The 12,798-nt window shown below is 35.6% G+C and overlaps 1 protein-coding gene across 1 annotated transcript; it reads right to left on the bottom strand.

Moving 5' to 3' along the window:
- Positions 1–1,667: 1,667 nt before the first annotated feature.
- Positions 1,668–11,945, bottom strand: LOC145693065 (uncharacterized). Its single transcript, XM_081768736.1, has 4 exons — positions 11,829–11,945; positions 6,565–6,648; positions 4,560–5,012; positions 1,668–2,284 (listed from the first exon to the last, which is right to left on the bottom strand). Coding segments are annotated over exons 1-4 (978 nt in total). The 5' UTR covers positions 11,830–11,945; the 3' UTR covers positions 1,668–1,844.
- Between the last annotated feature and the right edge of the window lie 853 nt (positions 11,946–12,798).

Raw genomic sequence — 12,798 nt, 5'->3', positions numbered from 1 at the left:
CGAAACTAGGTATTTCCAGGGCAATTCCTCATTCACACCACAAAGGTCTAAAAACGTTTAAAAAATATATAATGGTGCACTCCCCTCCGAGTATTTTTGATCCGGCCCTGACTATGGGTCATATTATCAAAAAAGCCGGGATTTGTCAGTAAACACCAAATATTTAATTAATAATCGAAATTTATTTTGTCTACTTGTAAATATAACCCATTTGAAGCAATACACATATGCCAACAATTAATTTCATCACCGAAACAATTTTTGTAATCATTTTCCGGAATAGCCCTTAACTCTTGCATAGAATTTCATTTGACATGTTCAGTTGAGTTAAACTCCTTCCTTGAAGTAAATTTGAGTTTAAGAAACAGGAAAAAGTCAGATGGGGCCATATCAGGTGAATATAGAGCTTGATCAAGAACATTGATTAAATGTTTCGCAAAAATCCGGTGATAATAATCGCCTTGTGCGATGGTGCGTTATCGTGGTTCTACAGTTCGAGTATTTTGCGACCGATATTTTCAGGTAAACTCCGTGTGACGCTCAAGTAGTACTATTTGTTAACTGTTTGTCCCTTTGGCTGGACTTCTGAATTCACAACACAACGGTAGTCGAAAAATAGTCAGCATTACCTTCAGACTTTGATGTGTTTTTAACGACTCTGGCTTACTTTTCCCTCTCCATTTAACAACCTGTTGACTTATTTGTATGTCAAACTCGTAAATCCAGTCTCGTCTCTCGTAATAATGCCTTCCATAAATGTAAATTAGTATCTCATCTAGACCGATCGAGCTTGTATGTAGCAAATTGTTTCTGATGTCCTTTTTGGAGAAAATTAAGCTCTTTTGGAACAAGTCGAGCGGCGGATAAGAATGGTACGAACAGTTTGATGTGAAATGTTGAAGGACAAGGCCATCTCACATCACGATCTCTTTTTCACTTTGTTGATGTTTTCGTTGGTTGAAGACATGGAAGAACGATGGAAACCAAGCAAATCTTCACATACTTCTTTGAATGCTTTGTGCCTTTTTGAATATTTTGTACTATTCAAGTGCTTAAGTATTGGGCAACATTGATTCATCATGTCTTTTCCAATATTTTCAACGATTCTGCACACGAGATTCCATTGGTAATACAAAATTTCAGTCAAAATTCTTGTTCAATATTTTTATTTACGGTAAAAATCGCTAGACACACTTGAGATCGACTAAGAAAATCAGCATATGTAAACAAATAAGTTGATCAATCGTGCTCATATTGCACATCATAACTAGCCATAGTGCTGTCATCTTACAGCGGAAAAAATAATTAAAGAATATTTTACGCCGGCTATTTAAAATAGAAATTTCAGGTACTTTTTTTTTTGTAGCAGAATGTGCAATATTTTTCAGATAGGTTCTCGAATTTTAAAATAAAATTTTACGAGATGCCATTCAGGCTAAAGAAGACGAGAGATTATGAAAGAATTGAAGGAATTACAATGTGAAAGAAGACAGGAGAACCTTGAGAAAACCAATGGACGATATTGTCTACCATAAAAACACATGACCTGGAACCGAACGAGGGATCCTTCGCACCAGAAACAAGAGCTCTAATAAATATTAAATTCCAAATTTCTTTTAATAACGAAGTTCTACATTTCCCTTGAATGGAAAGAAAAAACTCTGGAAGCAATTTTTACTATTTTTTATTTTATTAAAATAAATTACAGCAGTTTTCCATAAATAAATACATAAATATTTAGTTTTACAAGAGAAGACGAATTGGTAGAAGAAAGGATCATAGTGTACAGGTGTTATAGGTCTGAAGTTGTTGTAACAAATTAAGAACGCCTAGATTTTATCAATCTAACAAATCCAGTTGCCAGAGGTACCAGGTCCGCTAGAATAGCCAATCCAGTAAACGGAAAATGGTTCAGTATCAACCCATTCCAGCAATGGGAGCCATGGATCTTCTTGTTTACCAATAACAATGGTGCCGTCAAACAATCGAATGAAAAAGCTTCTGTATTCTTGGGCAGATAGCAAGTTAGGAATCTCCTTCTCGTATGCTGGTGTACTGCTCATGAATCTTTTTCTTATGCTTGTCAATTCATCTGAGGCAGCATCAAGCCAGATTTCATAGACTGGAGTAATGTTGGGCACTGGATAAGCTGTTGGACTGAGAAGAATTCTTGCATCTGATGCAGTCCTTACTGAGAAATCCACTTGTACTTCTGAACCCGCAAAAGTATGGACCATGAATCTAGCGCTTCTATCAGCAGGGCCAACGCTGAAGTGGTAACAATCTACAAAAGAAATGATTAATTACTTAATAAGTACGTACTTAATAAGTACGTATTTATAAAATAATTACGAGCAGTAAACTTACTCTATTTTTCAGAGTCAGTCAAGAAATGTATACACAATCATGGCGGGCAGTTGCCCCCACCTGAAAGGAGCTCAGTTCTTGGAAATACATGTCAAAACATACTAAATTACTCTCAAATACTATACGTAGTATTTAACATATTTTTATTAATATTATAATAACTTACTATAGTTCATTCACTGTAGTTAATAAGGATATGTGCCTAAAAAATGTTCTATATGATGTATTATATGCACTCATGCATCTAAGTATGTGTGTATTTGCGACTGTGCTTACCTAAATGTCAGTCTTTTGCCCCCATGAAATCGGTCTCTTGTCCCCCCCTCCTAGAAAAAACTGTGCAGGCGTACCTGTACACAATTTCATTTATGAAATCTGCGTATTGTTTTCAAAGTTGAGTTGAAAAATCACTACAATAAGTAGTATGGTGTTTCCATTAACAGATGTCGGTACTCTCATGACTATAATAAGTGACATATGGCATAGATAATGAAACAAAATGGCCGGTTCACATTTGACATTTAAGGAATGAAAGTTCATTTTAAAGTGGTATTTCAAGTTTGAAAATGTTGCTGAAGTTTTGTGCCAATGGAGGCGTGAGTTTGAAGCAGTGGCGTCATGTGGGCCTACCTGGTTTTCAGCTATATATACATTTTCATCAACAATAAAACCATATACTTATGAAAAACATGAAAATCTTATATCGGAGAGTCTCGCCCTTTAGCCTCCGAAGTAAAATCTGAAATGACTCTTGTTTTGAAGCAGAAACGTCTTGACAATCACACAAGTTTATGTCAAGTTTGTGAAACATGGTACCATCTGTGATGTGCACAAGGTAAGATCCGAAAGGTATGGACTACTACAAATCTATTTGTTATTATTATTGTTGTTGTTTCCTCCAAGCCTTAGACTAGCTGTATATTATAAGGTAAAAATCATGATTAACTGAGAGTTGTAATTGTTTACATCTATTTTTTTTAAAAAACTAACTTAAGACTCAAAAATATTAATTTTGAAATCTGAATATGATTTTAGCTTATTAATGATAGTTTGTACTATGAGGGTTGGCGGTAAAACTTGTTAAATATTGGACCGATCTAAAGTTACTCTTATTACGTCCCAAAAGGGTATAAAATCTCTAGTATATACTGCCCTAATGTTTTAAATTACCCTTTTAATGTGTTTTATTGCCTTTACACTATTTCCGCATTATTTGCTTATGCAGACTAAGAAACAAATTATTGTCTCTGAGATTGTAGTTATGGTATCATAGACAGGATAGCAACTGTACGATTTCTTCTGCAAATTGTCTGCAGGCGGTCAGTCTGTATGAGTTGGAATAAAAAGCAGTGGTTCCCAAACCTTGCTTGACTGATACCACACTTTACTGAAAGTCCACGACATACTCGTTTCGCTTTTAATTAATAATAATATAAATTATAATAATGTTGCTGTAAAACAGTAACTTTATGTAGTACTGATCATTGTTGCTGTCTCTGGAGGGGTGAATTGATACAATCTGTCTCAAAATTGATTTTAACCAGTTATTACACGCTTCTTAAGTTTTAAATTATATATATATATATATATATATATATATATATATATATATATATATATATATATATATATATATATTGGCATATCTTATGCTACTGCAACACACTGGTTGGGAACTACTGGAATGAAGCATCAAAAATAGGAAAAAAAATAGGTGTCGCTTTAGTAGACCAATTGATAGATCGAGCACCCGTATAGAAGTGATCGGGTTTCGAGTCCTCACTACCACCATTATTGGACAATTTTTAGAGGTTGTCGGTAGATAGCTTGTAAATAGATGCTTAAGGAATAAAGTTCGAAAATACATACTGTAAGTACTAGTATAGCTGCTGGCCTCTCTCTCAATTTATTTATGTATTTAGTTATTAGTTTAACGTTCCACGATTATGCTTTGAGGCTAAGGGAGATATTGATGATTATAAGGAACGAAAGGAGGAATGAAGAAAATGGGAGAAAACGGGCAAACCCCGTGAAAACTTACGCAGACGGTATTTGTCTACCACAAGGCCATTTGGCGAGAGCTGTGGCAGCTTTATTTGTATAGCAATTTCTCGACAAGTGAAAATCGGAATTCAAGTCAATTTTGCTAAATGTCATTACCAATTATATACATACATGTAAAATATACTTACATGTTGGTACTGTGTAACAGTAGTCATACTGAGCGACTCCCACAGTAGCTCCGAAACCAAATTCAACGTAGCTGACTTTCAGTGCGGATGTATCCTCATAGTCTACAAAAGGATTAACTTCACCTTGCAGACCTACGTAGAGCAAATTGCCTTCCAATCTGATCCAAATAGTTTTGGTACCTCCAACCAAATGTCCTTTTGTAGTAGATTCAGCTACCGGTGTGCTAAGGGGATTTCCTCTTCTGATGGTCGAAAAGCCACCGGCTGTAGAGTCATCAATGGTGATCACATATGATATAGTACCATTACTATTAAACAAGTAAATGATGGCATCGCTGGGAGCTGTCACGTTAAAGTCAACTACGGCTCCAGGGCTTGAGGTTCCAGTACCGGGAAGTGGGAATAAACTGCCATAATAATAGTCCAGCGTCGTTAAAGATGACGGAGTGCATACTGCAAAAGATAAAGCAGAAATTGTGTTAGATTATGTTTAGAAATGATACTACAATGTGTTAAAACATAAGAAATATCAACTCAATGACAAAAGAAGACGGAAAGCATTAAGATATTAATTTAACATTGAATGCAGAATACCAATTAATATCTTATTTAACCGTTGTAGTCTTTTCTTCTTTTACTCGTTTAATCGTTTCTGAGTCTCCGTGACAAAAATAGATCATATCACGTCATTTGCTCCTATCCAGTGCCGCTTCTCGAAGTCTTTCTATATTCAGGTTCATTGATTTCTCAATTCCATCGATCCATCTTGCTTTCTGTGGCCTTGCCTAGCGTAGTCGCTAGTCGCTAACGTTCTCGCCTTCGGTGCGAGCGGTTCCTGGTTCGATTCCCGGTGGGGGGCACTCGGTCGAAAAAGTGTGAAAAGTTTTTTTCAAGCCAGCCATCCTGAGTGAGGTTTTCTTGGATTTTCCTCATTCACGCCAGGCAAATACCGGGGTGGTACTAACATATAGGTCCCAGGCCGATTTCTTTCTTCCTTCCCTTTCCCCGGATAATGTGCTCGCCGAGGGACGTCATCCCTCATACGTGACGGACTAATGTCCATAGATTCCGAAAGCATAGAAATCTAAATCCTAATCCTAGCCCATCTATATTCACCTTCTATAGTCCATCTTTCTTCCTTTTTTTTTTAACCTTTCCCGCCATCAATGACTTTCCAGTAAATCATATTTTCTCATTAAATGAGCAAAAAATGTCAATTCCAGTTACAACTTTTTGCTCTCCAGATTGCAGTCAGGTTTTCCTTAAGTATTGATTTGTTTGTCCTCTTTGCAGTCCGTGGCATTGTCAGCATTCTTCTCCAGCACCATAATTCAAGGGAATTATTTTTCTGTTTGTCTGTCTGTATTAATACTAAGCCTCACATCCACATATTACTATTGGAAAAATCATAGCCTGAATCACACGAATCTTCGTATCCAGGGTGAAGTCTTGGCTTTTAATGACTTTGCTCAAATTTGTCATAACCTTCTTCCCTCGAAGTAAAGGTCGTAGTCTCCATCTACTGATTATCAAACCCATTGGAACAAAATTGGCTATCACCTCTATTTCTTCTCCCTCTACTTGGCATGACGTGGTAGCTTGACTTGTCATGATCTTGGTCTTTTGATATTCAGTGAGTATACTATGTGTCTAATTAACGAAGCTTTATTCTGTAATGATCGACTTAAGAAAAAGATATTTAAAGTTCGATCTTCTTTTCATATTTTTGAATTTAACATATTTTCTGGCGTATAAAACGCATCCCATTTCTAGACATAATCTTTTAAGAAAAAGACATTTCCTCACTTCTAATCTACAGTATTTTAATGAAATAAAAGTATTGTTGAACAAAATAAAACAATAATATGTCAATTGTTTTCAGTACATCACCCCAATTAGTAACCGTTAATTATTTGTTTATGTGCTACTGCTACCTGTGTCACAATTCTATAAACTATTTAAAGTTAATACAGCGTAACTAAACAATCAGTCGCTAAATACTTACCTAACGATTTGTCTTGGATTCCTGGCGATGCATACGCAACTGAAAGGATAACTGCTACAAAAAGGAACTTTAGAGAGTTCGCCACTGGAAATAAGAAAAGAAGAAAAGTGTTAGTTTTTACCTTTTCTACATTTAGAAGAGAAATAGTGTGTGTTATAATTAGGAAAACATGTGTTAACAAAATAACTAGTGAACAGTTTAAAGTTCTAAGGATGGGAGGCTGTTATGAAACTATAGGACAGAAATATTTTAGCTCGTAGAACACACGGATTCTCATTACCTAAGAAGAATGACATATCTATACCTGTCCAATTGTTCTGACATGTTTCACCCAGCTAGCAAATACCTAACTTTAACTTCGTGCAAAATTAAAATTTTCAATAACTTTTCCCCTACATGCACCTCCACTAACATATGTTGTTCTTGTATTAATTACTCAATTTTATTATTTATGAAATGCATACTTCTTATACACAATTTTGTATCTCCTGTGTAGATACCACTACTACATAGTATTAGTAATTAGCCAGGCGCGCACCCAGAATTTTTTGTAGGGGAGGTTCCAAGCTTTTGGGGTGGAGGATCCTATATTACAAGCTACTAACATTATGTCTACGTAATATTGAACGAGTTATTCTGCACCTGTAAAAACGATAAGTAATTGTAAAATACTTCCACTTATAATTTCAGAAAAAAATGATGGAAGTAAGTTGCTTTTACAAGAGTGGAAATGAAGTGTAAGATCAAATTTTCAAACTACGTCAATCATTTCCTTGTTAAAGAAGTATAAACTATTGAGAAAGTTTACAAATGTATGTTGGGTTAGGAAGTTTTGGGGGAATCAGACCTGATGGACCCCCATGGGTGTCTCTCCCATGGGCCCTTTGTAATTAGCCTCGAAAATTTAGGGTCTGAGCCCCTTAGCACCGTTGATTAGGCTTTCGTTAAGGATTAAGTCAATCTCAGAAATTTCTGTAGGTTCAATTTTATTTTATTTGGTGCGAGTGATGGACAAAATGTTCCAATTCTCAAAAGTGTGGAAAAGAATTGTTCTATGCATTCCAACAGTATCTCACAAGGAAGGGTCACGCAGTGGCTCCGCTGAGATCCGAACGAGACAATTGTGTTTGCATTTGAAATGCTATAACTAGATGAATCCCAAAGTTAAACGTGCCACCGGGAGGAATATGGTGAGTTACAACATATTTTGTAATGTAAGAACTACAAAAAAATTACATGGCAGAATAGTTTGAACCGAGTCATTTGTTCGGAAACGGTTGGGTAAGTGGAAAACTCGGCCAACACGTATCCCACCATTTTTAACGACAACCTTTTTGGGGTAAAAAAAAAAAAACTTTGTCCCAAGGTCCCCCGCAGGGTCCCAGACGGGGTCCAACTCAAAATTTTCAAATGGCAAGGGGGGTTAAGTGGCACATCATTTGAAAGCTGTTGTAAAATGAAAGAAAATGCAGCAGGTCTCGACTCTCTACAACAACCCTGTGCAAAATGGCGACGGGTCAAAGTGTAAAAAAAAACTTAATTGAAAAGTCCATGGTCAACCCTATAAATCGGAAATGGTGAGACAAATGTGAAAACAGAAAAGGATGCGTGGTATTATTTTCAAAGTATAACGATTTAAGTGAAAACGTCTTGTCCCAGGGTCCCCACATGGTCCCAGGTGGGGTCCAACTAAAAAATTTCAAATGGCAAGAGAGGTGGGACATCGTTTGAAAGCTCTTGTTAAGTGAAAGTAGATGGAGCACGTCTCGACTTTCTACGACAACCCTGTCCAAAATTGCGATAGGTCAAAATGTAAACAAATTGGAAAACAATCCAAGATGGCCGCTTAAAACCTATATCGAAAGGATAAGCATACCAAACTGCTGAAGCTAGGAAAACAAATTTGGCATTAATGTTGATTAGTAAGTGACTAAAATATGCAAAATGTTCAAAAACGCGTCATCTTGAGTTCAAAATGCCGCACTATGTATCGAACGCATATCCAGCTCACACCACTGGTGTTGGAGAAGTGAACGTTTATGGTTAAGAGTCCACAAAATATCAAAGAGTATAATCTGTAATCCAATATGGCTGCCATCGTGAAAAATGAGTGTGTATATAAACATGTTATTTCTTGGAATACTGTGACCAAGCCAACAAAGTTTGACGCAGTTCGATGTACTGAAATGACTTACATACGTTTGGTACTACTTGCCAATCTTGCAAATGATTTTTTTTATTTGGTATTGTTTGAAGTATTGAGATCAAACCAACGAATGACATACAAATGTAACCATCACGAATACGTTACAATAGAGCCCCCATGGTGCAGCAAGTTCTTTCTGTATAAACTACGTATGACAAAATTAGAAAAATATTCCGAAGGTATTCAACTCTTTTTTCTTACTATGAGTAGGAAGTCATGCTTGTGTGTTCATCGCATATTCGTTATATTCAAGTAAATAATGCCGAGAGAACCGTGACGAACGTGCATTAAGAAGAAACCATATATGTGTTGTTACCGAATGAAATAATAGTTGAAATGAATCGAAATTCAATTGTTCTTTAGTCTTCCTAGTATTTCTAAATACATAATAGAGAAAAATAGATTTAGATTTGTACTGTTATGAATGGCATAGGTTTTAAGCGGCCATCTTGGATTCAAGGTGGCCATAGTTTTTCAATTAAGCTTTTATTTACATTTTGACCCGCCACAATTTTGGACAGGGTTGTCGTAGAAAGTCAAGACTTGCTCCATCTACTTTCATTTAACAAGATCTTGCAAACGATGAGCTTCTTAACCTCACTTTCCATTTGAAACTTTTTAGTTGGACCCCATCCGGGACCCTGTGGGTACCCTGGGACAAGACGTTTTCACTTAAATTGTTGTACTTTGAACATAATGCCAGACTCCCTTCCTATTTTCAAGTCTCACCATTTCCGATTTATAGGGGTGACCATGGACTTTTCAATTAAGTTTTTGTTTACATTTTGACCCTCCGTCATTTTGCACAGGGTTGTTGTAGAAAGTCGAGACTTGCTGCATTTTCTTTCATTTTACATCAGCTTTCAAATGATGTGCCACTTAAACCCCCTTGCCATTTGAAAATTTTGAGTTGGACCCCGTCTGGGACCCTGGGACAAAGTTTTTTTTTTTACCCCAAAAAGGTTGTCGTTGAAAATGATGGGATACATGTTGGTCGAGTTTTCCACTTACCCAACCGTTTCCGAACAAATGACTCGGTTCAAACTATTCTGCCATGTATTTTTTTTTGTAGTTCTTACATTACAAATTATGTTGTAACTCACGATATTCCTCCCGGTGGCACGTATAACTTTGGGATTCATCTAGTTATAAGATTTCAAATGCAAACACAATTGTCTCGTTCGGATCTCAGCGGAGCCACTGTGTGACCCTTCCTTGTCAGACATAGTTTCCTAAACAACTTGCATTATTTTGTTTATTATTACTACTTAATTAAACAAATACCCTATTCAAAATTTGTTGTTTAGAACTTTTATTAGCTACAGAGACTATATGAAACGTTGACCTCTATTTTAAAGTCTGATCGAAAAATCATACATATATTCGTACCGGAAATCGAACCAAATCCGAATCTCCCAAACAAGAGATGGGAAAATATCACACTGAAGTTTGACCAAAAATTAATTTGAAAATCAACATTCAGTAAATTAGTTCATCATTCTACATTTAAACAAAGATAACGTTCTGAGTGATTCCTATGTTATTCAGCGTAGTCACAGAAAAAAAAAATTAAAGGTCCGTAGGTTTGTGATTTTGGTGACATTGTAAATCAAATAACAATTATTTACATTCTTATAAACTCAATCAAAGCTGGTGCCTCTTTTTACGTAGGCAAATGTGGTTTTCTTCTCTGTTAGATCGTAAAGCGTTCAGATATTTTAGTTATCGTAAATACATATACAATGTTTGAACTTTCTAACAATATAAACACTTTATGGAATATGAGTACAGGGCATATAATGAAGAATTTCACAGGAATCACAATCTGTAAGGAATAATAATAATAATTTACTGTTTTGAAAATACAAGAGGATCTGATACTACGAAAAGATCTATAGAAGCATAGGATGATTATACTTTAAAACAATAATTCTGGCTGATAACAGTACATTAAAAAAAAAAAAAAACTTACTTAAAAGTGAAATTTTATTCTTATTATTACTATTTGTTTGCTTCCAGCTAAGTTCGCTCAAATGAGTAAGTTAATACTGTACACAAAATTTAGTAAAATTCACTCCACATTTACGACTAGTATTTCCAATTTGAGTTTAATTTTGAGCATTTATATGTTCTCATATTTAAGACGAAATTAATCAGGACTGAACAACAATAATAATAATCTCTAAAAGAGAGGAAAACGAAATTAAATGAAATTTTTAGTTTAAAGTGCTGTGACTATGCACTGAAGCTAAGGCAGACGGTGATGATACTACTAAATGAAATACTGAAATAAAGGTAATAGGAAGAAACGGGAGAATTCAGAGAAAAACCAACGCAACGGTGTTTGTTCACCACGAAGTTAATTTGACTCGAGCTGGGATTGAACCAGGACCCTAAGCATCCTCAGAGGCAGACTGTTAAGAGTAGATTCTCTTAGATAATACATGTTTAAAGTATTTATATTCACTTAAGCAAGTGATTTAATTGCATGGAATTATTTTGGAGAAACTTGTTGTGAAATTCTTAACTATAGCAAGAGATCAGTATTAATTTGTTCTTGAATTTTACATTCGGATGTATATGGAGTCTATGAAGGGCAAAAGCTACTATTAACGAGGGCTCTGAACCACGTAGTGATTGAATCTGGTGAGTTTGACGGGTGCAAATTCGGTCATGCAAGACCAACCCTCACAACATACGAAGATCATTCTTCACAACAATACCTCGTTCCCAAGACAGGTGGATTATAGAACCACTGCATCAGCTATAGCTAGAGATCATTCAAGAAAAGTTGGTTGGTCCATTAGGAAAACAGAATGATCCTATATGAAACTAGCAAAACTCAAAGAAGCTAACAAGAATCTCTCTCCTTCATGGCAATGCTTATAGACGCATCCAAACAAGTCTTAAAGCTGTTCTTAAAACATAATAGTTATTAAGTTAATACCCTCTAGCCCAAATGTCTATGGGCAGCTAAATAATTAAGTTATTTCTAGCTTTTTAGACCGAATAAAAATATCTTTATACAATATAAATTGTTTAAATCTAGGTAACTTACTGACTGATTCGAGCAAATGACTTCTCACCACAACTGTGCTACAAGGAATAGTCAGTTTAGCTTTAAATATATAGATATATCTAGAAAACAATTACACTTTTTTCTACTTTTTTTTTTAGATTGGCGAATGATATGTAAATCATATTAATAATAGATTATCTTTATGTTTCCTTGACATTCTACTTGAAGTTTGTTTTTCCTATTTTTGATAACTTTTCCTTTTAATTAGGTAGTATAGCATATTCTTATTGTTGAAAAGATCAAATGATAGATACGTGAAGCATTCAATCATGTTAGGAGTGCATTGTTTTGGTCATCCATCTAATGTACGTCAATTAATTATCTGTATAGATAAACGAAAATGACTTTTCACTTCATGTTTAACTTTCCTAGCACTTGACTATATGGTAATAATAGAATTTCTTGTGGTAACGACAAAATGTAAATTTAAAAAAAAAAATGGCCGCAAGCACGTATTGACATACTGACTGATTGGAGGTCCACCTGACTACTTTGAAATTATAACCGTAAAAGGAAACTTAAAAAAAAAAAAATGTTTGTGCGCTAAAAAGGAGAAAGTAGTTCTTTTGGTTATGTAAAATGAAGAAATGGATCTAAGACAAAAAACATTGGACGCGCTTCCCAACCCTAGTAGCAAGGTTGGTTAATCCACCGTTGGGGATTGAGTGGGATTTAGTCAAAACGGTGAATGATGGTCGGTGCGAGCCTATAGCGGAAAAACTTACGTTGGCCAACCAATTATTCTTCTGACCTTCATGCATCGATACTAGAATTGACTGTTTTTCCAACCAATAAATACGTTATCTTAGTTTTGACTAAATAAGCGGGGTACCGGCCTTTTGCTTGGGAAATGGTTGCAAAGTGGCCAAACCTGACGTTGGGCCACCGTTGGTATGTCGCATTGTCACCATTTTCCCAATGTTGGGCCAACCGATTTTGCTGCTAAGGA

This window comes from Thermobia domestica, chromosome 8 (assembly GCF_964235325.1).
Source record: "Thermobia domestica chromosome 8, izTheDome1.hap1.1, whole genome shotgun sequence".
Lineage (NCBI taxonomy): Eukaryota > Metazoa > Arthropoda > Insecta > Zygentoma > Lepismatidae > Thermobia > Thermobia domestica.
The sequence above is the reverse complement of the archived record's forward strand: the minus strand, read 5'-3'. Positions and strand labels throughout refer to the sequence as shown.